Source organism: Podarcis cretensis, assembly GCF_951804945.1.
Source record: "Podarcis cretensis genome assembly, chromosome: 1".
Classification (NCBI taxonomy): Eukaryota; Metazoa; Chordata; class Lepidosauria; order Squamata; family Lacertidae; genus Podarcis; species Podarcis cretensis.
In genome coordinates, this window is record NC_137170.1 from 84,581,510 (window position 1) to 84,603,028 (window position 21,519).

Below are 21,519 nucleotides of genomic sequence, written 5' to 3' on the forward strand. Positions count from 1 at the left end.
TTTTCTCTTGAGATAGATGGATGCCAATGACAACTCATCTAGTTCTGAGATGAATTGGGGGGATGCAGGAAGCTTTCTAAATTAGCATCCTTAACAAGGGATGGCCTAGGAAAGATAGGCTAAAGAAGCCTCCCTGCATTTTCACAACCCTTTCTAGAGCAAGTGGCTCACTAGTCATGCTCTCCACTCCAGGAGTCCTCATCAGAGGAGTAAATAGCAATTGCGGAAGGGAACTATATGGAGCAAGAGGTGGAGTTAGGTAGCAGCAAGGCCAAACCAGGCCAGTCAAGCCTTACAGCATTCCAGCTGCCACCATATCTGATAGACTGATAGCTGAGCCACTTCCAAGCCTGAAAGACCACAGGCACATGAGGCTACAAGACCTGGCAGTGCTCTTGACCATAGACTGTGGACCTTGGACCTTAGTTTCTGGTCCATCCCATATGTATGCTCTGACTCATGACATCCTTGTGTCCTGAAGCAAGGAAAAGCGTAAGGGGCTCCCCCCCCCCGCCGCCATTTTTGGCTCTGGGTTGTCCTTTTTTGCCCCAACTCTGCCCATTATGGGCATGCAGGCCATGACACAATCCGCTGAGGGCATGTAGCTAGTGGTGGTAGGTTCCCTTCCTTGGTCTGGAGAATCATTTAATTGGCTGAGCCTCCACTTGCAGCCTAAAGCAACACAACACAGGCACACTTCTGCCTCAGACATGGCAGTAACACAGTCCCGTGAGCCAATATAGTTTCGCTTTATTCCTTATGAAGGCGAAATGGAAGAGGCTGAATGGTTTGTTGCAGTGGTTACATGGGGAAAAGGAGGAGAAGGAGGAGGAGCACCTCTTGACAGAGGAGATCTCTTTTCCAGCCTTCTGCATGAATGGGAACAGGTGGATTGCTCAGTGATGCAAAGGAAGGACAAAAAAACAAAAAAAAAACAACAACAGAAAAATGACAAGGGGGAGGGAAACCAGCTTTTTTTTTAAAAAAAGGCATAGGAATGGGAGGATAAAATTATAACGCAAAGGAATAAAACGGGAGGAAATACCAAAGGAACATGTTACAGCCACTTGCACAAGGCTTCATGTGTAAACAGTGAGGGTTGAACCGGGGCAATCCTGTGGGTGTCTGGCAGAAGCTGACAGGAGCAAGGAGGAGAATGTTATGCTGCCTGTGGGTTGTTGATGCGCCCCATGAAGACTGGGAACCCATTATCCCTCATGACTGCAACAAGGAAGGGCTGAGACACTTCAAAGATATTGGCTGTGCGTGCCAGGGAGACAACTGTGGCAGCTGCCGCTTCCACTCCTTCCTCGCTGATTTCCAGCACAGCCCTGTGGTGAGCACTGGACACGGCCACTTCTTTATCCGTGGAGATCTCACACAGATCGGCATCATAGAAAAAGCCAAAATCTGAAAGAGAAGGTTGGGTTAAATGCATAAAGATAATATTAGATGAAACCTGAACTCTCTTCTCCTTTGGCTGGAAATGGGCTTCAAAGCAGAGCTAGGTTGGCCTCAGTCCAGTATTCCTGAAGGAGCGTCTCCACCCCCATCATTCTACCCGGACACTGACGTCCAGCGCCGAGGGCCTTCTGGCGGTTCCCTCACTGTGAGAAGCCAAGTTACAGGGAACCAGGCAGAGGGCCTTCTCGGTAGTGGCGCCCTCCCTGTGGAACGCCCTCCCACCAGATGTCAAAGAGAACAACAACTACCAGACTTTTAGAAGACATCTGAAGGCAGCCCTGTTTAGGGAAGCTTTTAATGTTTGATGTATTACGGTATTTTAATATTTGTTGGAAGCCGCCCAGAATGGCTGGGGAAGCCCAGCCAGATGGGCGGGGTAGAAATAATAAATTATTATTGTTGTTGTTGTTGTTGTTGTTGTTGTTGTTGTTGTTGTTGAGATCCCGGTACATGCCTGCAAACATTGTAGTACTTCCAAGGCAACACTTTCCCACAATTAGCTAGAGGTAGAATTAAAATGGAGGTGCCATATAGCATTCAATAGTGTTATATTAACCAGTAGTGCCCTTCCTCAAGGAAAAGATATTCTTATAATGTTGACTTAGAAGTATTTTCCAGTCAGCAAAAGTCCCCAGCAACATTAATTTAAAGCTTCCCTTTCGCAGGTTTAGCCCAATTTATTTCTTCTTGTTTTAACATGGGTAGGGAATTAGTGATGCATGTCTCCTGAATTAGCCAGATTCTGTTCGTGTGTGTGTGTGTGTGTGTGTGTGTGTGTGTGCATGTGAGAGAGAATTGGTTTCCTTCAGCTATTACTTTCCCCTCTTATTTCTTTATTAGCACCACATCACTATTTCACACACACAAACACAGAACACTCCAAGAGGAAAAGACATTGGCTAATCTAGAAGCAGACACAAGAATCTTTAAAAGGCATCGTGCTTTGCTTAGCCACACCGGATAGGTTGGCACTGCAATTCTTTTACAGCAAATAAATGGTAGCAAATCAGGCCTGTGGGGAGAAGAAAGGACAGAAGGACAGTACTGTTAATACACTGAAGTTGGTGGCTTCCAGCTGAGGCATTTATTGTCCAATAACTATGCCCTGTGAACTCATGTTTAATGGAGGGCTCAGATGACATGGTTATTGTCCTGTAACCACCACCCATGTTTTCCCAGTGCTGCTTCCATCTGTTTTTCTTATCCCAAGAAATCTAGTTTGGGGAGAAGGAATGGAGTAGAAGCACTATCTCTCTGCAGTTGAGGACACTTAAAGCCATGCAGCCAGTCCTGCTCTGTGAACAATGGTGTGAAATCAGCTTCTTCCTGGGCTTGAGTCAATTAAATATACTGGTGACAGGGTGGTGGAGTGTGGGGGTTAGCGTTTCTTTCTATCACTGACACAACCTATCCTTCATGCTGAAAAGGAGCAATGCTTCTTTGCCTTTAGCTCATTTCTCCTCTCTCCAGCTTTATTTTTCTTACCCATCTCCCCAATTATGTTCATGAGGTTCTGGGAAGTGTCCGCCTTGAATCTGGGTAGGTACACCACGGTAGGCTTGAAATGGGTGCTCTCCAGCTTGGTCATCACTGACTTGAAGACAACTGCACTGAGGCGCTCCTCCACCTCGGTGAGATTTTGAGTTATGGAGCGGGGCATGATGATGACCAGGCTCATGTTGTTAGACAGCTGCAGCTGGCCAACCTAGCAAATTAAACACCATCAGTCTCCTGCCTTTCTCCCATATTCTCATGCACCCCATTTTTCCAATGCTGTATTGGTCGAAACACAAGATTCCCCATACTGTTCAAACAAGATCTATTTGAAACTATATCTACATACTGTAAGTATCTGGTATGGTCCAGTGCTTTTTACAATCTAAAAAACCCCACACAAAACCAGATGCAGCTTCTGAACTCATCTCACAATGAACAACTCACTGGGCAATCAGCACCACTTGTTGAGAAGGTTGTGAGATCCTTTTACAAAAATGGCTGAAGTTAACAGCCAGATGCACTGACCCATTGCACCACTTGGAGAGTAAGCCATCTATGTGGTTTCCATACATATATATATATGGTATATGGTTGTTGTTGCTGTTTAGTCATTTAGTTGTGTCTGACTCTTCGTGACCCCATGGACCCAAGATCCAGGTTTGGGGCAAGTACCCCAGCAGATATTTAAAATCACAAAATATGAAGCAAAATAAAGCATGGGAATATAGGCTGCTGGACCTTTAAAATATGCCCCTCCAAATGAGTTCCAAAACGTACTCTTAAAAGTTTCTTCCCAAAGTTCCCCTTTCCCCCCAGCAGAGGAAAAGACCACATGTTTGGCAAGGTAAAATTTTTTTCTTTACTTACAAACTCTCCAAAGGTCAGATTCATGAGCTTCAAAAAAGTTGCACAGGCAGTAAAGCTTAGCTTAGTTACAAAGTGGTGAAAGTTCCTAAATTATTGGTATAGAAACTCGAGAGTAGCTTGGCTGGTGAGAGCCATGCAGCTAAGCTGGGGCAACCAGCTCAAACCTCTTCACATGTGGCAGAGACAATGGACTTGCTTACCTATTTCCTCCCAAGGCAAGGGGAAATGACCTAGAAGAAACCTGGTAGGACTCCTTCCACCATGACACTAAACCCTTCATGCATTGACTTAAGCATGTTGCTTATATTAGACTGGCTATCCCAGACTTAGGTTTTATACAAACCAGAATTGGGGAGAAATTGTGGCTTATATTCAGACCAATATGGTATAGCTCTAATTTGCTGCTTTCCATTTTTCATCCTCCTCCCCCCTCTCCCTTTTATATTTGGAAAAGAAGAAAGGGTTTTGTGGGGGCTCAACAGAGTAAAGTTAACACACACACACAAATCATAAAACGATTATTTATATACGGAACACTAAGCCTGTTTGATGTTCCTTCTCCTGTTGGATATGGGGTGCATGTTTTGTATTTTGGTGACTTTTTGGATGACTGCAATATATTTGTTCTGTATTGTTTTAATTGTTATTTGATTGAACTGTATTTTTGTGTTTTATTTTCTGTTCTACAAATTGCTATGGGACTTCCACCAGCTGCAAGAAGCAATTGACAAACCAAACTAGTCTAAGTCTTTACAGATGTGACCCAGTTCAACAGCAGGAGCAACTGTTCAAGGAGAAACCCAAGACAGGCACAAGATAGCCAAGCTGGCGGGACCACCAAAGAACAGGCATGCCTTAGGAGCTGAGGGTATAAGAGCATCCTTGCATTGCAAGTTTCAACAAGTGTGAAACTAGTTTAAGAAACATGAAAACTGTAGTTTTGCTAGGAATGAAGGCAATTTTTACCACCTTAGAACTGCAGTTCCCAAGGTTCTTGGATGGGAGTGCTAAACTTTAAGCCAAGCTGATACTAGTTTTTGCTTCTATGGTATGTTCATTGCATTAATATTTTTTTTTTAATATATTGCTTTCTTTGTTTTAAGCCATCCTTACTAGAGTGCATGAACCAGGTCTTAGAAATTGAAAATGTAAGCCTCTCCCAATCCCCATGGGCATTACCTTAGCCTGCAGGCTGTGGTCAATGAAGGAGGCCATTGGGTATTTCTTACTCATCATCATTTGAACACTGATGGGAGCTAAGCCTGGGCGGTAGAATTTTGCCTTCTTTGTGTCTTTCTCTACAAACATTTCCTTCCACTTGGCTGAAAAGATGAAGAGCTTGGATCAGCTTACTGAGGCATAAACACCAGAAGAGCTCTGCTTGAAACCAACTAAAAAGTACAAATTCCACATTGGCCAACCATAGGCCTCCAGGAAGCCGCACAAGCACAACATAAAGGCATTATGCCTAGTGCCTATCACCACCACCACCACCATTTACATGCTGCTTTTTCCCAGACTGAGGTTTACAGTTAAAACTACAAAAACACAAATATTCCATCCCCATGTCTTGTGGCAGGGAGTTCCACAGTTTAATTATGTGCTGTATGAAGAAGTAGATCCTTTTGTCTTTCCCGAGTCTCCTGCTAAGAAGTTTTGTTGGATGACCACATGTCTAGTATCATGAGAATCCACCCTATCATCAGGTTGCAGAGTAAGTTATGCATTTTTGAAGACTAAAAGAAAAAGACACCATACCTCATATTTAATTAACCCACAATCTAAACTTGCACCTGTAAGGGTAATGCTAAAGAAAGTCCCTGAACTTTCCTACTCACTCCTCTTTATACGTTTCACAACCTGGCATTGATGAAGCACAGTTCTGTCCCTACTAAAATAACAGCTTGCCTGTCCCAGCCAAATACTGGCTGCTTCCAGAATGGATTTGTGCTCTCCAAGCACCATAGTTCCTAATTGTTATGGAGCAGGGAGGATCTACATTACTCCCCTCCCCCCATATATATATTAAAAAAGAACATTTTCCTCTCCAGCTAGTATTTTTGTTTGGGTATGCATACAGTGAGGATTGTGGCTGCAGGAGTGTCAAGAGCCCAGCATGTCTACATCCTTTGTGGAAGGCCAACCATTGCGTGGGATAAGGGTGGATAAGTCATTTGCCCTGCATCAACCATCATATTCCTGTTGCTGGCTTCATTGCCTTCCACTTGTGGGGAAACCTCTCTATCAGTGCAGGCTGCCTGTGCAGTTAAGAATCATAGAAGATGGGGACTATATGTAGCCCATCACCTTTCTCATCAGTCACACTTGTATTGCGTGTGGGCTTTGTATTTCTATATCATATATATCGATTTTTGTTGAGACAAGTCAACTGATGGGAGGTCTCTTGAAATTTAAAGTGATATAAAAGCTCAGTAATGGTGGAACCTTGAGACATGCCATGGTGTGGGGAAAGGGGGGCTAACTGGAATCTGCCTGGGGACCAGTGTTTCAGGAATTGAGTGCCAAAGGGTAGGGAAGCCAAACTGGCTTTGGGTGAGCAGTCTCTCTGGATCAGACGTTGGGGGACAGAAGGCCCTAGAACCTTCCTACTTACAGTAGAAGTAGACAGCATTAAGGAGTATCATCTTGGCATCAGAATCCAGCTCATTCACAATCTTCTTGATCTTCTTGTTAGTACTTTGGCTCACCCAACTGTTGATGTCCGCCACATCCTGGTTGCTGTTATTAGTAAGGTGAGCCAGTTTGGTTTTATAGAACATCCTTGTCAGGTTGCGGAAATCGTTTTCCAAGGGGAGAGCTGCTCATGAAGAAAAAACCAGAGACAGAAAAATACCCCCTTGAGACATACGTCTTGCTCTTGTGGGTTATCTTGAGAGGACTTCTTAACCCATGCTAAACACCAGGTATTTACAGAGATGGCTCTCATGGCTGTGGAACACATGAACATTTTCAGTAGTGGCAGATATGGTGGTATTGCAGAGCTGCCTTCCTGGCATTGCTGCTGCTGCTGCTTATCTGGATGGGGTTTGTGTGCAGGGCAGTGGTGGGGTCAAGGGTGCAAGGTTGCACCTGCAGGACCGCTAATCCAGCAGCTTCGCTGTTGCACCTGCATTGTCACAACCTTCAATGGTCATGCTGGTGCACATGTGTTGCCCCAATCTTGCTACCCTACCTCACCCTGCTAAGTAGCGATCAGGGCTGCCTTAAGCATATGCGGTGCCAGGGTGCAAAAATCTGCCCGGCACCTCCCTGCCTTCTGGACGGAGCTGCTGCAGCCAGAGCTTGGTTGGATGCCGGGTATTGGCGACAGGGAGGGGGTTACAAATCAAATGAAATGGCCAGGGACTCCGCTGAGCCGATTTCTTTGTCGCCTGCATTGCCCTCCCTGCTCATATGTTGCCCTCCGTCTCCAGCAAGGCACCTAAAATTTGGGAGGCAGAGAAAGGGAAGGAGGGAAGTTAAGGCTGGTGGCCACTGGGCACCAAAGTGGCAAGCCTCTGCGGGCGGCTTGCGAAAACCTGTCCGGGGACCCTGAGCGCCCGCTCACTTTGGTCCTGTGGCACCTTAAGACTTTGATGACGACTCTGCCGTCAGACGCTGGGCAGGAAGGTTGGGGGTTGGGGTGGAGAGCTGCCCGCAGCAGAAGACGGGTGGACTCTTCCCCGGACTCAACTCTCGGGCCCTGGACTCTTGACTTGGCACCCCTGATAGCCTGGCACCCGGGTGCCCCACACCCCTAGCACTTATGGGTAAGATGCCCTGGTAGCGATGCCAGTGCCAGGATAGCAGCTCTTCCCTACCACACATGCCCGTCCTGAACATGTTCCCACCATGTTTTCACAGGTCAGTCAGCCATACATTTAAAAGGCATAAATTGGTAGTTGACAACCATAACTAATTTAAACATGAAGTTCTATGCTCATGGATTTTTTTAAAAGGTTTGTGTGAGTGGGGGTGTTACATAGGAATTGGCTAGCCATATAATTTCCTGTAGCTAAAATCTGGTCAAGAGCAGCAGGTATTAACTAGGATCCTGCTCACAGATCCATCTGTTACAACCTTCTGGTCTCACGAATGTTCATTTTTCATATTGCAGGGTTGAGATGTGCACCAGGACAGACTCAAATCAAGCTTATTAGCACTGCAGTAGGGGGGTGCTTTAGCCCGGAGACTGATAACCACAAGAGATTGAATATCTAATGTAAACAGTTTGGGGAATTCAAACTGTTAAAAAAATGGGTAAAGGACCCCTGGACAGTTACGGTAAGCCCAGTCAAAGGCAACTATGGGATGTGGCGCTCATCTCTCTTTTCAGGCTGAGGGAGGTGGCGTTTCCAGGTCATGTGGCCAGCTTGACTAAACTGCTTCCGGCACAACAGGACACTGTGACAAGTGCCCATGGAAACGCCATTTACCTTCCTGCTGCAGTGGTACCTATTTATCTATTTGCACTGGTGTGCTTTTGAACTGCTAGGTTGGCAGAAGCTGGGACAGAGCAATGGGAGCTAACCACTGTCAAGCGGATTCAAACCACCAACCTTCTGATCAGCAAGTCAAAGAGGCTCAGTGGTTTAGACCACAGCACCACCCGCATCCCTTTAATTCAGCTATAATCCATAAATGGAAATATGGAGAACATTTCAGTTATGTTCCACAGCTATAAAACCAATTTCCACAGATGTTTTCTGTTTTGAGACACACATCCGTTAGTGTGACTAAGATCTTACCTGAGAGAAGTTGGTGCATGGGAAAAGACGGTGTATGGGAATCTTGAACCTGGTAGTTTACTCACCTGGTTGGAAAAACATTGCATTGGCAGAGGTCAAGGCCTCTGATTTCTGGAGACTCTCTAGTGCTCTATGGACACATGTGAATCCTTCAGGATAAAAGAGCAGCCTCTCAAGACGGTCCTTGGTTTGATTGCAGGTGCCTGGATGGCAAAGACAGGATTGTCAGGAGCAGGTATCTGTCATTGCATAGGCCATGGCTTCCCTTAGTTTGGTGAGGAATTTATTAAGGAGTGAGTGACAACCCGCCCCACAACACCAACAGGACCAGGAAGAGAGCAGGGTGACTCAAGGGAAAGTGGGGTGCTGACCATTGGTTATGTGCCCTCTAGCCCTGACCTGTCACTGACCCAAGGAAGCGTTTGCCAAGCTGTGCTGAGCTGAGGCATTCATTGTTGCTTTTTGTAATACACGCTGGCACTTTTGGTTTGAGTGATGGAGCAGGTAAGGAGGAAAGCGGGGGAAATAAATTGAATAAATGATAATATATGAGGGGCTGGAGGTCCACCAGGTGAAGCTGAGAAGGAAAGGACATGCTGAAGCTCTGGGAACACCATTTAGGGAAATAATAATAATATTAAATCACGTGGCTGGCATGTGCTGCAGTGGCTCATTGCCAGAGGAGCAATCATGCTGTACTTTATACATCTTGATATATGCCCATTTTTCTACACAGAGATTATTTCCATGCAGGAAAAAAAATTATCAGATGCAGAGGTCTTAAGCCTGAAGTGATGATGTGCACACCTGAAGGTAGGTATGGCCTTACCCAGCAATAGGTTGGAGAGCATCACTGCGACACTGAAGGGTGAAAAGATCAAGTTAGAGCCAGGCTTCTCATGTAGGATTGCTGCTTTATAGAACTCCACAGAAAATTCAGTTAGAGCCTCAAACAACTTCTTTTCATCCTCTGTAGTGGCACGAGCACACGTGGCCCATGGATTAATGCGTGGTTGGCACTGTTTGGATGTGCAAGGGGTACTTGCCGTTGCCTCTGCTGTTGTTGGTATTCTTGTGGCTAGCTCTGTTGTGTTTGTGGTCCCAGCAGGCATCTCTGGGTCATCCAGACATTCCTTGACACCAACCTCAGAGACTCTTGACTGTTTACATTCATTGCCCTCTGCTCCCCCATCTCTTTTGTTAGATGCAACTTCCAAATGAGTAGCTTCCTTTTGCTCATGGCTCCCTTCATTTTCTCTCTCGCCTCCTTCTTCCAGCTTCACTGTAGCATTATCCTCATTCTCAACTGGAATCCCCTGTCAAATAGTGTTAGCAATATACCATAATAGATGATGATTTAAAAATGCCATTTCAAATACTGCTTGATATATAAAAATATGTCTAAGAGGTATACAGGAAGTTAAAACAACAACTAATGTGACAAAAATACACAATGCAATATTAATACAAATTACTAATAAATCTATTCTTCCCTTCTTTTGACACAGCTCCCCACCCAATGCCTCTCAGCTTCCTGACTCTTACCCAGGACTCCACCCATCCACCCTCACTGTCACCCAGGGCCCAAACAAACTCACAAATCACCCCCAAAATCTCCCCCAAAAGAGGGTTTATCACCCCCCTAGTTCCACCCTCTAAGGTTGCTTTTACTGGCAGGCACCAGAGTTGATGGAGCTGCCACACACTGCCCACAGCTGTGTAGCTTGGTTCAACTCTGTACAAAATGTGTTCGAAATCACTATTGTACTGTTACACGCTATCTCAATCTCTGAGCGGAGGGCAATTCTAGGCATTCCAGGGTGGGTGCTTGCCCAGGTTTTGGTTTCCTTGGAATGAAGGCCAGCAGAGCCTAAGATGGGGCAGGGAGAGGGGCTCACAGCATTAACTCCCTAACTGATCTTGCTTCCTCATTAGGTTCCCAGGTGAGCCCCAGAGCCCAGCACCAAGCAAACATGTATCTGAAACATGTCTCTGTCTCTCTACCTTCTTGCTCAGCTCACACACAACTACTCTTCCATTATTCTTCTAACTACCAGCCCGGTGGGAAAGGGAAAGGCCCATCCATTTGCCCTAGGCAGCTTCTTTGGTAATACTAATGAGTGTACTTCAGCTAAGGCCATTATCTTACACTTGGCTAGTTAGAACAGAACAGCTTGGACTACTGCAATGCGCTCTGTGTGGGGCTACCTTTGAAGGTGACCCGGAAACTGCAATTAATCCAGAATGCGGCAGCTAGACTGGGGACTGGGAGTGGCATAACACCAGTCCTGAGAGATCTGCATTGGCTCCAAGAACGTATCCAAGCACAATTCAAAGTGTTGGTGCTGACCTTTAAAGCCTTAAATGGCCTTGGTCCTGTATACCTGAAGGAGCGTCTCCATCCCCATCATTCATCCTGGACACTGAGGTTCTGTGCCAAGGGCCTTCTGGAGGTTCCCTCACTGCGAGAAGCCAAGTTACAGGGAACCAGGCAGAAGGCCTTCTTGGTAGTGGCACGCCCTCCCACCAGATGTGAAAGAGAAAAACAACTACCAAACCTTGCCCTGTTTAGGGAAGCTTTTAATGTTTGATGTATTTCTGTATTTTAATATTAGGTTAGAAGCCGCCCAGAGTGGCTGGGGAAGCCCAGCCAGATGGGCAGGTATAAATAATAAATTAATATTATAATAATAATAATTACATCAGAGCTAACCCTTAATGGAATGGATACAGGACCCCAGGAGTTGGAAGGGACTAAAGACATCACACACACACACAACTCACAACAATACTTAGACAATAAATCAATGTTCTTTTGGGTGTTGCAACTAATAAATGTGCTTCTTATTCAAATAGAAATAGAGTCTGGATCAGCTCTAGCAGCCAGGGCACTCTTGTCTTTTGCTGGAGATTATGGTGGAGGAGTTGTATATCAGAGCTACCCCAGAGGTACCTTAATCATGCTCATGGCATTTAGATTAATTACTGAAAAGATATGTAAGAGTACAGCTGAGAGAGACTAGAAAGCTGAGTGTTAAAATTCAATAACTAAGGTACAAATCTCTAATGCAAAACAAAATAAATCCCGATTAGCATTCTCAGACAACAACTAAAATCTAAACTAAACAGGGAGCAAAGGTGAAAGAAGTAATTCCCAGCAAAAGGCCACTTCCAAATATTCATAGGATTAATAGTCACACCTGAGAGTCCTGAAGGTTAAGGATCTTGCTGAGGGGGCGCCATGTTCTGGTTTCCTTGTTGCTGCTTCTCGTGGCCTGGGTTGGCTCTTCCGTAACCTCAGGACCCTGAAACGAAGGACAATGTGCTTGAGGTTGCAGTGGATCACTTGATGAAGATGTCTGCCGAAAGTTCGGCAGCTGTGAAAAAGGGGGAAATTCCATGCTGGGGATCATTAGGAAATGAAATAAAAATTAAAATGTTTATAGCACAATGCCATTATAGAAATCTGTGGTTTGACTTCATTTGGAATACCATGTACAGTTCTGGTCCCCTCTCCTCGAAAAGGATACTGTTGACTTGGAAAAAGTTCAGAAAAGGGCAACTAAAATGATCAAGGAGATGGAGTGACGACTCCAGTCTGAAGAAACATTGCAGCTTCCAGGACTTTTTAGTTTGGAGAAAAGGCGAGTAAGAGGTAGCATGATAGAAGTTTATAATATTATTATGCATGGTATGGAGAAATATTTCTTTCTCTCTCTGGTAACACTAGAACTTGTAGACATATAGCCAAGCTGAATGTTGGCAGATTCAGGGCAGATAAAATAAAGTACTTTTTCATTACGGAATTTGCTCCTGCAGTGTCCTGGACTTCACTGCTAGATGATGAACTTGAACTTGGACTCAGAATGCATAAAACTGAGTGGAAGGAAAGCAAAGTTTAAAAAAAACACAGCAGATGAATTACATGGCTAAGAATGAGCTGAGATTATCCAAGAAGAGACACCCGCCCCCATCTTCTTTTTGAAAACAGGGTAAGCATAGCCCTTAGGGCGGAAAGCAGCACACATCTCAGGACTAGGCAAGCAAATGGGAATTCCTCCAAGTGAGTTGGACCTGTGAGGTTTGTTCATGCTGGCACTGGTGTCTCCATGTGCTGGGAGATGGAGGTGGAGTCAGTGCTGGCTCAGTATCCAACTTACTGTAAGGACCTCCCCAGAAGGAAGAGTTTTCTAACTGACAGGAGGAGGTGACGGTGGCTACACTTTAGGGAGTTCATGACTAGAGGTGTCTGAAAACACAGGGGTGTAACACCTCTCTGTCAACCTGCTTGGACTCTTCCCAGTATCCAGCTCCTGACTCCATTGATCACTGGCCCCCTCCTCTGGCTCAGACATTTTTTGGAGGCCCAATTTCACTTCTCCCAACCTTCTAGGATCCTCCTCTGAGCCATCAACCTCTCACTCTCTCCTCAGGATCTGACCATCCCTTCCATGACATCTCCATAGGGCTCATGACACCCAGGAGCCAGTGATGGCCACCAGCTTGAATATTACTTACACCCTGCCTATCTGACTGGGATGCCCCATCCACTTGGGCCAGCTTCCAAAAAAATACAGTGGTACCTCGGGTTACAGACGCTTCAGGTTACAGACTCCACTAACCCAGAAATAGTATTTCGGGTTAAGAACTTTGCTTCAGGATGAGAACAGAAATTGCACGACAGTGGCATGGCGGCAGTTGGAGGCCCCATTAGCTAAAGTGGTACCTGGGGTTCAGAACAGTTTCAGGTTAAGGACGGACCTCCGGAACGAATTAAGTTCTTTTAGAAGACATCTGAAAGCAGCCCTGTTTAGGGAAGCTTTTAATGTTTGATGTATTACTGTATTTTAATATTACATTGGAAGCCACCCAGAGTGGCTGGGGAAGCCCAGCCAGATGGGCGGGTATAAATAATAAATTATTATTATAATAATTATTATATCAGATCTAACCCTTAATAGATACAGGACCCCAGGAGTTGGAAGGGACTAAAGGCATCATATAGACTCTCTCTCTCTCTCTCTCTCTCTCTCTCTCTCTCTCTCTCTCACACACACACACACACACACACACTCACACACACACCTCGGGTTACAGACGCTTCAGGTTACAGACTCCGCTAACCCAGAAATAGTACCTCGGGTTAAGAACTTTGCTTCAGGATGAGAACAGAAATTGCACGACAGTGGCGTGGCGGCAGTGGGAGGCCCCATTAGCTAAAGTGGTACCTGGGGTTAAGGACGAACCTCCGGAATGAATTAAGTTCTTAACCCGAAGTACCACTGTATAAAAACACAGTGAAACATTGGACATTAAAACTCCCTGATAGAGGGCTACCTTCAAATATCTTCAATAAAGTTGTATAGTTGTTTAATTCTTTGACATCTGATGGTGGGGGGGGGGGGGGCGGGCATTCCACAGAGAAGGCCCTCTGCCTGGTTCCCTGTAACTTCACTTCTTGCAGTGAGGGAACCACCAGAGGGCCCTTGGAGCTGGACCTCAAGCTGGTTCAGGCTAAATGATGGGGGCAGAGATGCCCCTTCAGGTATACAGGACAGGGCTCTTTAGGGTATTAATGGTCAGCACCAACAATTTGAATTGTGCTTGGAAACATACTGGGAACCAATGCATGTTTTTCAGAACCGGTGTTATACGGTCCTAGGGACCATTCCCAGTCACCAGTCTGGCAGCTGCATTCTGGATTGCTGTAGTTTCTGTGTCACCTTCAAAGGTAGCCCCCCACAGAGCACACTGCAGTAGTCAAAGTGGGAGATAACCAGAGCATGTACCACTTTGGCAAGATGGTGCGCAGGCAGGTCTCAGCTAGTGTAACACACGGAGCTGGTAAACAAGTACCTTGGACACAGAATTAACCTGCACTTCCACGAACAACTGTGATTCCAAAATGACTGCACACCAAGGCTGCACACCTGGTCCTTCAGGGGCACAGTTACCCCATTCAGGACCAGGGAGTCCCCCACACCTGCCCCATGTCCCCCCAAAATAATACTTCTGTCCTGTTGGGATTCATCCTCAATCCATTCATCGCCATCTGTCCTCCATCTGCTTCCAGACATTCACACAGGGCATTCACCGCCATCACTGGTTCCGATTTAAATGAGAGGTAGAGCATATTAAATGAGAGGTAGAGCATATACCCAGTCCAACCCCCCTGACAAGGGGTTAAAGAAAATGGACCTAATTCCCATTCTAATCCAGATTAACAAGCACACCTGTCTGAAGATATTCCTGAACCAATTCCATCCGCCATTGGTTGTGGGCTGAGTCAACTCAGGTCTGTCATTCTCAGCTTCTCTTATGCTGTCTTCTGGCACCTCCTTGTTGCAAGAAGTCACAGAGAAATAAATCCCCATTAGGAAAGTCTTCATTCTCTGGTTTATCATGACCAAGAAATGTGCTTCTTTCTCTTAATCAGAAACTGTGTTGGGTTCTAGATCCCTGCTGCAAACTGGGGTAAAGAGAGGTGAGGCAGTGGCAAGGTTAGCACAATCAAACATCCTGGTGGGGACACTGGATTGCACTAGTGCATTTGCACCACACTGACCTCACCAATGTCTCATCCCTTCTCCTCTCTGTCCTGTTATCCAGAAGCATGACTGGAACTCCCTCATTCTATTGCCCACAACATAATTTAAAAGGGGTTGGCAGCTAAAATTCAAATATGTCTACTTGGACTAGTAGTAGGATAAAGTAATTTCCATTCTAGTCCATATTATTAACCACACCTTCTGCTCCTGCAGTTTGCTCTCAGTTGTAAGTGCATAAGCCCCTATAGTACTTTGCAGCTCTCATTCTTCATTTTCATAATCCTGGAAGGGAAGAGGGATCCCAGAATCATTTATTCCTGCATCTGCAACCTCTGTGGCCAACACCCCCCACACAACATGGCACCCTCCAGATTCTTTGGAATACAACCTCCTTGTGTTTTTAAAATGTCATGGAGAAACCAATCTCCATTAGAGAAATTGTGGTTCTCCTGATTATCATAACCAATTAAAACACTTCTTTCTTCAACCAGAAACTGTTCAGCTATCAATAGCTTCTCTTTCTAAACGAATAATTCAATAGTTGCTGCTTTGGGGACACGGGGCTAACGCTAAAGGACCTAATTCCCATTCTAATCCAGATTAACAAGCACACCTGTCTGAAGATATTCCTGAACCAATTCCATCCGCCATTGTTTGTGGGTTGAGTCGTCTCAGGTCCGTCATTCTCAGCTTCTCTTACGCTCTTTTCTGGCACCCCCTTGTTGCAAGAAGTCACGGAGGAATAAATCCCCATTAGGAAAGTCTTTGTTCTCTTGGGAACAAGGGGTTAAGGATAAAGGACCTAATTTTTATTCTAATCCAGATTAACAAACACACCTGTCTGAAGATATTCCTGAACCAATTCCATCCGCCATTGTTTGTGGGTTGAGTCATCTCAGGTCCGTCATTCTCAGCTTCTCTTACGCTCTTTTCTGGCACCCCCTTGTTGCAAGAAGTCACGGAGGAATAAATCCCCATTAGGAAAGTCTTTGTTCTCTTGGGAACAAGGGGTTAAGGATAAAGGACCTAATTTTTATTCTAATCCAGATTAACAAACACACCTGTCTGAAGATATTCCTGAACCAATTCCATCCGCCATTGTTTGTGGGTTGAGTCATCTCAGGTCCGTCATTCTCAGCTTCTCTTACGCTCTTTTCTGGCGCCCCCTTGTTGCAAGAAGTCACGGAGGAATAAATCCCCATTAGGAAATTCTTTGTTCTCTGGTTTATCATGACCAACAAATGTGCTTCATTCTTTTAATCAGAAACTGTGTTGGGTTCTAGAGCAGGTGGACAAATAATTGCACTGAAAAGGTGGGAGAAACTGGGTGACTTGAGGAAGGGCTCAGGTAGGGTGAGGGAGGTGAAACTGGAGCCTCAAGATGTGGCTGGGCTGACAGACGGGGGACAGTGATCAAGAGAGTCAGGAGCTGGATCCTGGGTAAGTTTCAAGTGGTTGTCGGAGTGGTGTCCTCCCCCTGAGATATTGGATACGTCTAGTAAGGCACCTCCTAAAGAGCTGCCGCCGCCAGCTTTTCCCGTCATTCCTGTCTGTAAAGACACTCCTCAGGGGAGATGATTGAGAGTACATCAGATACTGAAACGGCACTCCTGCACCAAGGACATAGAGGTGCTGGCGCCAACATGAACAAATATCACAAGCCCAGCCCACTCACAGAAGTTCTTGTTTGTTTGCCCAGAGCAGAAAGGACTGTCGTTGTCCATGCTAAGGTTTGGGCCTTCCCCAGTCTTCAAAAGGAAGAAGGAGGAGACACTGAGCTTGTTGGATTGATGGCTCAGCTCACACTTAGGATCACTGGACTGCATCTTTGCCATACCAGCCTCGCCACCACCTGCCCCCTTCCACTATCCCTTCTGGCATTTAGCAGTGATGTGGGAGACTGGAGCTCATGTGAGTGCCGCCATCCCATTCTGCTGCCCACAACTGAATTTAACAGAGATTGGCAGCTAAAATTCAAATGTGTTTATTTGGACTAGTAGTCCAAACATGTGGCATCATATATGATGTTGGATGTGGGGCAGGTAAAGACACGGCTGGGCCAAAAGGGGATTGTCACCTGTTAACCCCGTGCAAATGACCTGGATGCAGTGGAGTTTGTGATGTCAGGTGATGGACAGGTAGGCAGGCCCACTGGATAACTTGTTATTTACCCTGACAAATATTACGAAGGAATTAAATATATTCAAGATGTCATTGAAAGCATGCAGCTATCTGAGATGGGGTAAGCCCAGGAGATGACAACATACACAGCCTTCCTCTCTTTCTCATGTACACAGATGAGGCTCATACCACATCATAACACGCCCCCCCTCCCAATCTTTCTCTCTCTCTTTCAATACTAAATGCAGGAAAATTAACAAGGAAGTAGTACTGCTGTCCTCATGTCCTACTTTTAAGGTTGCCAGATGGCTTTGGCTGTCCACAACCACACACACACACACACACACAGAGAGAGAGAGAGAGAGAGAGAGAGAGAGAGAGAGATAACATATTGGACTAGACTGAGACAAGTGTCCAAGACTACAAAGCAAATACAAGGCAGGGGTTAGATCTGAGTCCTAAATACCAAACCACATATTTGACCCTGAATTTGATACTGCAACCCAAAAGCACCCATCCCATTTCACAGAAGGCAAACTGATGGTGCTTAGAGACAAGTAGCCTGCCCAAGAACCTGAGTCCAAAGCAGAGGTTGGGTCAGAGACCCCAAAACACCCAACCACTCTTGAATCCTACATGTTTCTGCTGCAAGGGGACACCCAGGTCACAGAAGCACTGATGGTGCTTGGAGACAAGTAACCTTCCCGAGAGACTACAATGCAAAAAAATGAGATCTGAGTACCCAAACACTCCTCTGACCACACATTTTCCTGCCTCAGCATAACCCCCACACCACTGAAGGCAGGTCAGCTAACTTCCCATTCATATCAGTGCTACTTCAGTGAATTTACTTACCATCAGTTACCCACCCTGATGACCCTTCAGTTGATTAATTTGCAATTAATTTCTGACCCCAATTCTGCCCTAGAGGAGCCCCTCTCTAATTAATCCTCCATTCCCCACTGCCTCAAAAGAAAGCAAAATCTGAATCTTGGGCTAATTTTCCTGCCCAGGCAACAGAGCCCAGTTCTCCTTGCCTCCTACTTGAAAGGAGAAACTTGGATGGGAGAAGGCTCTTGGGAAGGCAGGTGCTGTCCACTCAGTGTTCCACCAGCCAGGCTGCCTTGTATTTCCTTCACATACGTTCCTCCTCATTGCAGCACTGAGGTTGCCAATGGAGCCTTAAGATAATACTGCTTTAAAACTAACCCCAAACCTGAGCATGTGCATGTTGATTTTTATAGAGTTTGGAGGGCCCTTTCAAGAGGCATAAAGGTGTCAAAACTCTGGGAGCAGGGCGCACCACCGGTTCTCCAGAAGCCACTGAAGGACTCCCATAGCTTTGCTGCTCTCATTGGCTTCAGCATCCCATGTGTTAAAATAAGCAGGACAAGGAGGAGCCTGCTGGCAGATGGTTCAGCACTGCAATCTGAATGTGGATCCTAAACTGTCCTGGGGCCCTGCTGGACACACCTGTAGCAGCGACAGATTCCCACAACAGGCTATAGGTTTTGAGAGTTAGTTGTTCCAAATGCAACTTGAAAACCAGGAAGTAACAATGGTAAGTTTAGGCAAGGTGTGAACCAGGAATCTCCCAGTCTGCATCTTGGCATGACTCCAGCTCTCCTTGGGACTGATATGTGTCCAGGTCAGAAGCCGTCTGCAACCAGTAGAAGGACTATAACCAAAACAAAGTAGTGCAGGCTAGGCAGGTGGGGGAGGCAAGGGCTGGGCAGAGTGCATTTCAAAGGTGCAGCTTTGTCCTGCATGTTAGATTTCTAAAGGAGAACTAACAGTACTTTCCATTACCCTCCTCTTCCTGAACATGTTTTCTCTAAAGCAAGTCCTCTGCACTTTGAGGGGAGTGAACTTTCAAATAAGCATGCTGTGGATCATTTAGGACAGGGGTGGACAATATTTTGTCAAGGGCCACATTACCTCAGGGAGTAAACTGTCTGGGGTTTCTACATGTCCGTGGTGGGTGGGACTGAAGCTGACAGTGGGCAGGATCAGAGCCCAAAGTGGGCATTCTATACCCTTTTAAAACATTGGGGGGGGGGGGTTGGGGGGTTATTGGGCTGTTGTTTTTATTTTGATTATATATTTTGTGGTTTTACATTCTGATTTTGTTCTGTGAATCGCCCTGAGACCCAGTGGCGTAGCGTGGGGGGTGTAGGGGGGGCCGGCCACACCGGGCACAACATCTGGGGGTTAGGGTTAGGGGGCGCAAATCCACGGGTTAGGGGGCGCAAATCCACGGGTTAGGGGGCGCAAATTACTTGCCTTGCCCCGGGTGCTGACAACCCACGCTACGCCACTGCTGAGACCTCGGGTATAGGGTGGTATATCAATTCAATAAATAAATTAAAATAAATAACACAGCCATTGCCTCTTCCTGGCTTGCTGTTGTCTTTTGTGGCGATTTTTCTGAAGCTGGGGAGGAGTATGTAATAACAGAACAGTAGAGCTGGAAAGAAGGCCAGCTGAAGATATCTGGCTGCTTGAAACCGAACAACGAATGTTGCCTCCTCTCCTCCCCAAGTCAAGCTGCATAAATAACTACCCAAGACTGGGCAAGTTGTTTTGGCACCCGAGGCAGAACATCCCACAAGGAGCCCTCCCTTTCCTGGCATCAAAAATGCACTAATAAGTTGTTAAATAAGCCCTCTCCTGCTTCTCATGGCACTCCAAACCACTCTGCCTAATATTAGGGAGCAGGGCTGGCCCTGACTGGAAGGTAACCTAAGATGTCATCTAGTCTGATCCCTTTCTGTGTTGCTTACACCTCTGCTACTCACCTGTGAGAAGCTTGGTATCAGAGTTGCGGCCAGGCCTAGGAGGATCAGCCAGATCTTCATGGTGGCAGAAATCCTGCCAAAGAAAGACACTTGAATTTAATCCCCAAAGAAGATGAGTGCACTTGCTCCCTGCATGGGACTAACACAGTTCCTCACTGGAGAAATTTCTGAAGAATATCTGCTCCAGTCAGCTGCTTCCTCTCCTTGCCCCCCTTCTCTGGCTGCTTGCAAGCTCCTCTCTCCCATTTTTCGCAATCTCGGATCACGTGCCTAAAGAAAACATTAGATTCACGGACTTCAGGGGAATTCCAGTTCCCTAGTTTCCCTGGCTTGAGAGGAAATCATTAGAAGATGTGGTGAAATAAGAAAACTGTCAAAGGAAGGGAAGGCCGAGGACAGAATTACTGTATTTTTCGCTCTATAAGACGCACCAGACCACAAGACGCACCTAGTTTTTGGAGGAGGAAAACAAGAAGAAAAATATTCTGAATCTCAGAAGCCAGAACAGCAAGAGGGATCGCTGCGCAGTGAAAGCAGCAATCCCTCTTGCTGTTCTGGCTTCTGGGATAGCTGCGCAGCCTGCATTCGCTCCATAAGACGCACACACATTTCCCTTTACTTTTTAGTAGGGAAAAAGTGAGTCTTATAGAGCAAAAAATACGGTACTTCTCAAGTAGAAAAGAAATAGTTCAAGAAATTACCTTCTCTGTGGGGAATTCTTCAAGCGATATGGCCCAACTGTTGTGACATACCTTATCTATTTTCTGAGTGGATCATGGGGGAGGGAAAAGGGGGTTTATTTATATCTCATTGGTTGGCTGCAGGCAGTAGTTAGTTAAAAATTAAGGATTAATTCTCTAAAAAATGAGAATTCCTGTAAATCATGAGGCAGGAATGGGAGCAGGCCAGCCTGAGGACTAAGAGGATTTTATTCATTTATGGTGGGAGTGAGCTAAGATGAAGGAACAATCGGTCACGGCTGCCGCCTGCCAATATTATTAGAGAAATGTTTTAGGACAGGAGTCTTTTTAGATTGCTTCTTGTTTCTGTTCAATTACTGGAAAAACAAAATCTATTCATCAGACCCAGTGTCTGTGTATTTAATAATGGTTAGGATGCTATATGCCAGAAAATGGAAAGATAATCATAAATCTAATGAATTCAATTTGATAAGGAAATTTCAGGAGCAATTAGGTATAAATAAAGTTGGCTGTAATGATAGAAGTCTTAGATGGTTCAAAGTTGGTTAAATAACATATTAAGAAGATATTAGAAATTTCAGGGAAGGGAGTTGATTTTAGGTATATATGATTAACCAGCTTCCCCAACACGGTGGTCTAGGTTGTAGTCAGCAAGGCTTGACTCCTGTAGTGTAGCCTTCCTCAAACTGGTATAAACAGGGTAGCTACTTGAAACAGCTCCAAAAAATAGGAACTTCACCCCCCAAGTAAAAGGATAATATTTGTTTCAGATTTA

The 21,519-nt window shown here is 45.6% G+C and overlaps 1 protein-coding gene across 6 annotated transcripts; it reads right to left on the bottom strand.

The window, feature by feature from the left end:
- Window positions 1–730: 730 nt before the first annotated feature.
- On the bottom strand, window positions 731–20,272 carry SERPING1 (serpin family G member 1). 6 transcript variants are annotated; one of them, XM_079947486.1, is made up of 12 exons: window positions 20,044–20,272; window positions 16,186–16,290; window positions 15,962–16,066; window positions 15,738–15,842; window positions 14,810–14,914; window positions 11,777–11,881; window positions 9,406–9,892; window positions 8,642–8,779; window positions 6,443–6,646; window positions 5,008–5,150; window positions 2,950–3,169; window positions 731–1,410 (listed from the first exon to the last, which is right to left on the bottom strand). In XM_079947486.1, exons 1-12 carry the CDS (start codon window positions 20,101–20,103, stop codon window positions 1,160–1,162), a joined length of 2,028 nt encoding a protein of 675 aa, XP_079803612.1. In that variant the 5' UTR covers window positions 20,104–20,272; the 3' UTR covers window positions 731–1,159. The 6 variants fall into 6 exon arrangements, with proteins under 6 accessions (XP_079803612.1, XP_079803613.1, XP_079803614.1 ...); XM_079947487.1 differs by lacking the exon at window positions 16,186–16,290 and having other exon boundaries at window positions 20,044–20,271; XM_079947488.1 differs by lacking the exon at window positions 14,810–14,914 and having other exon boundaries at window positions 20,044–20,271.
- Between the last annotated feature and the right edge of the window lie 1,247 nt (window positions 20,273–21,519).

Coding starts and splice junctions, on each gene's coding strand:
- SERPING1 (XM_079947486.1), bottom strand. CDS start 20,103: ATGAAGATCTGGCTGATCCTCCTAGGCCTGGCCGCAACTCTGATACCA. Junction 14,915..15,737: donor TCAGGAATATCTTCAGACAG/GTGTGCTTGTTA, acceptor TCTTGCAACAAG/GAGGTGCCAGAAGACAGCAT. Junction 9,893..11,776: donor TTAACCTTCAGGACTCTCAG/GTGTGACTATTA, acceptor ACTATTTGACAG/GGGATTCCAGTTGAGAATGA.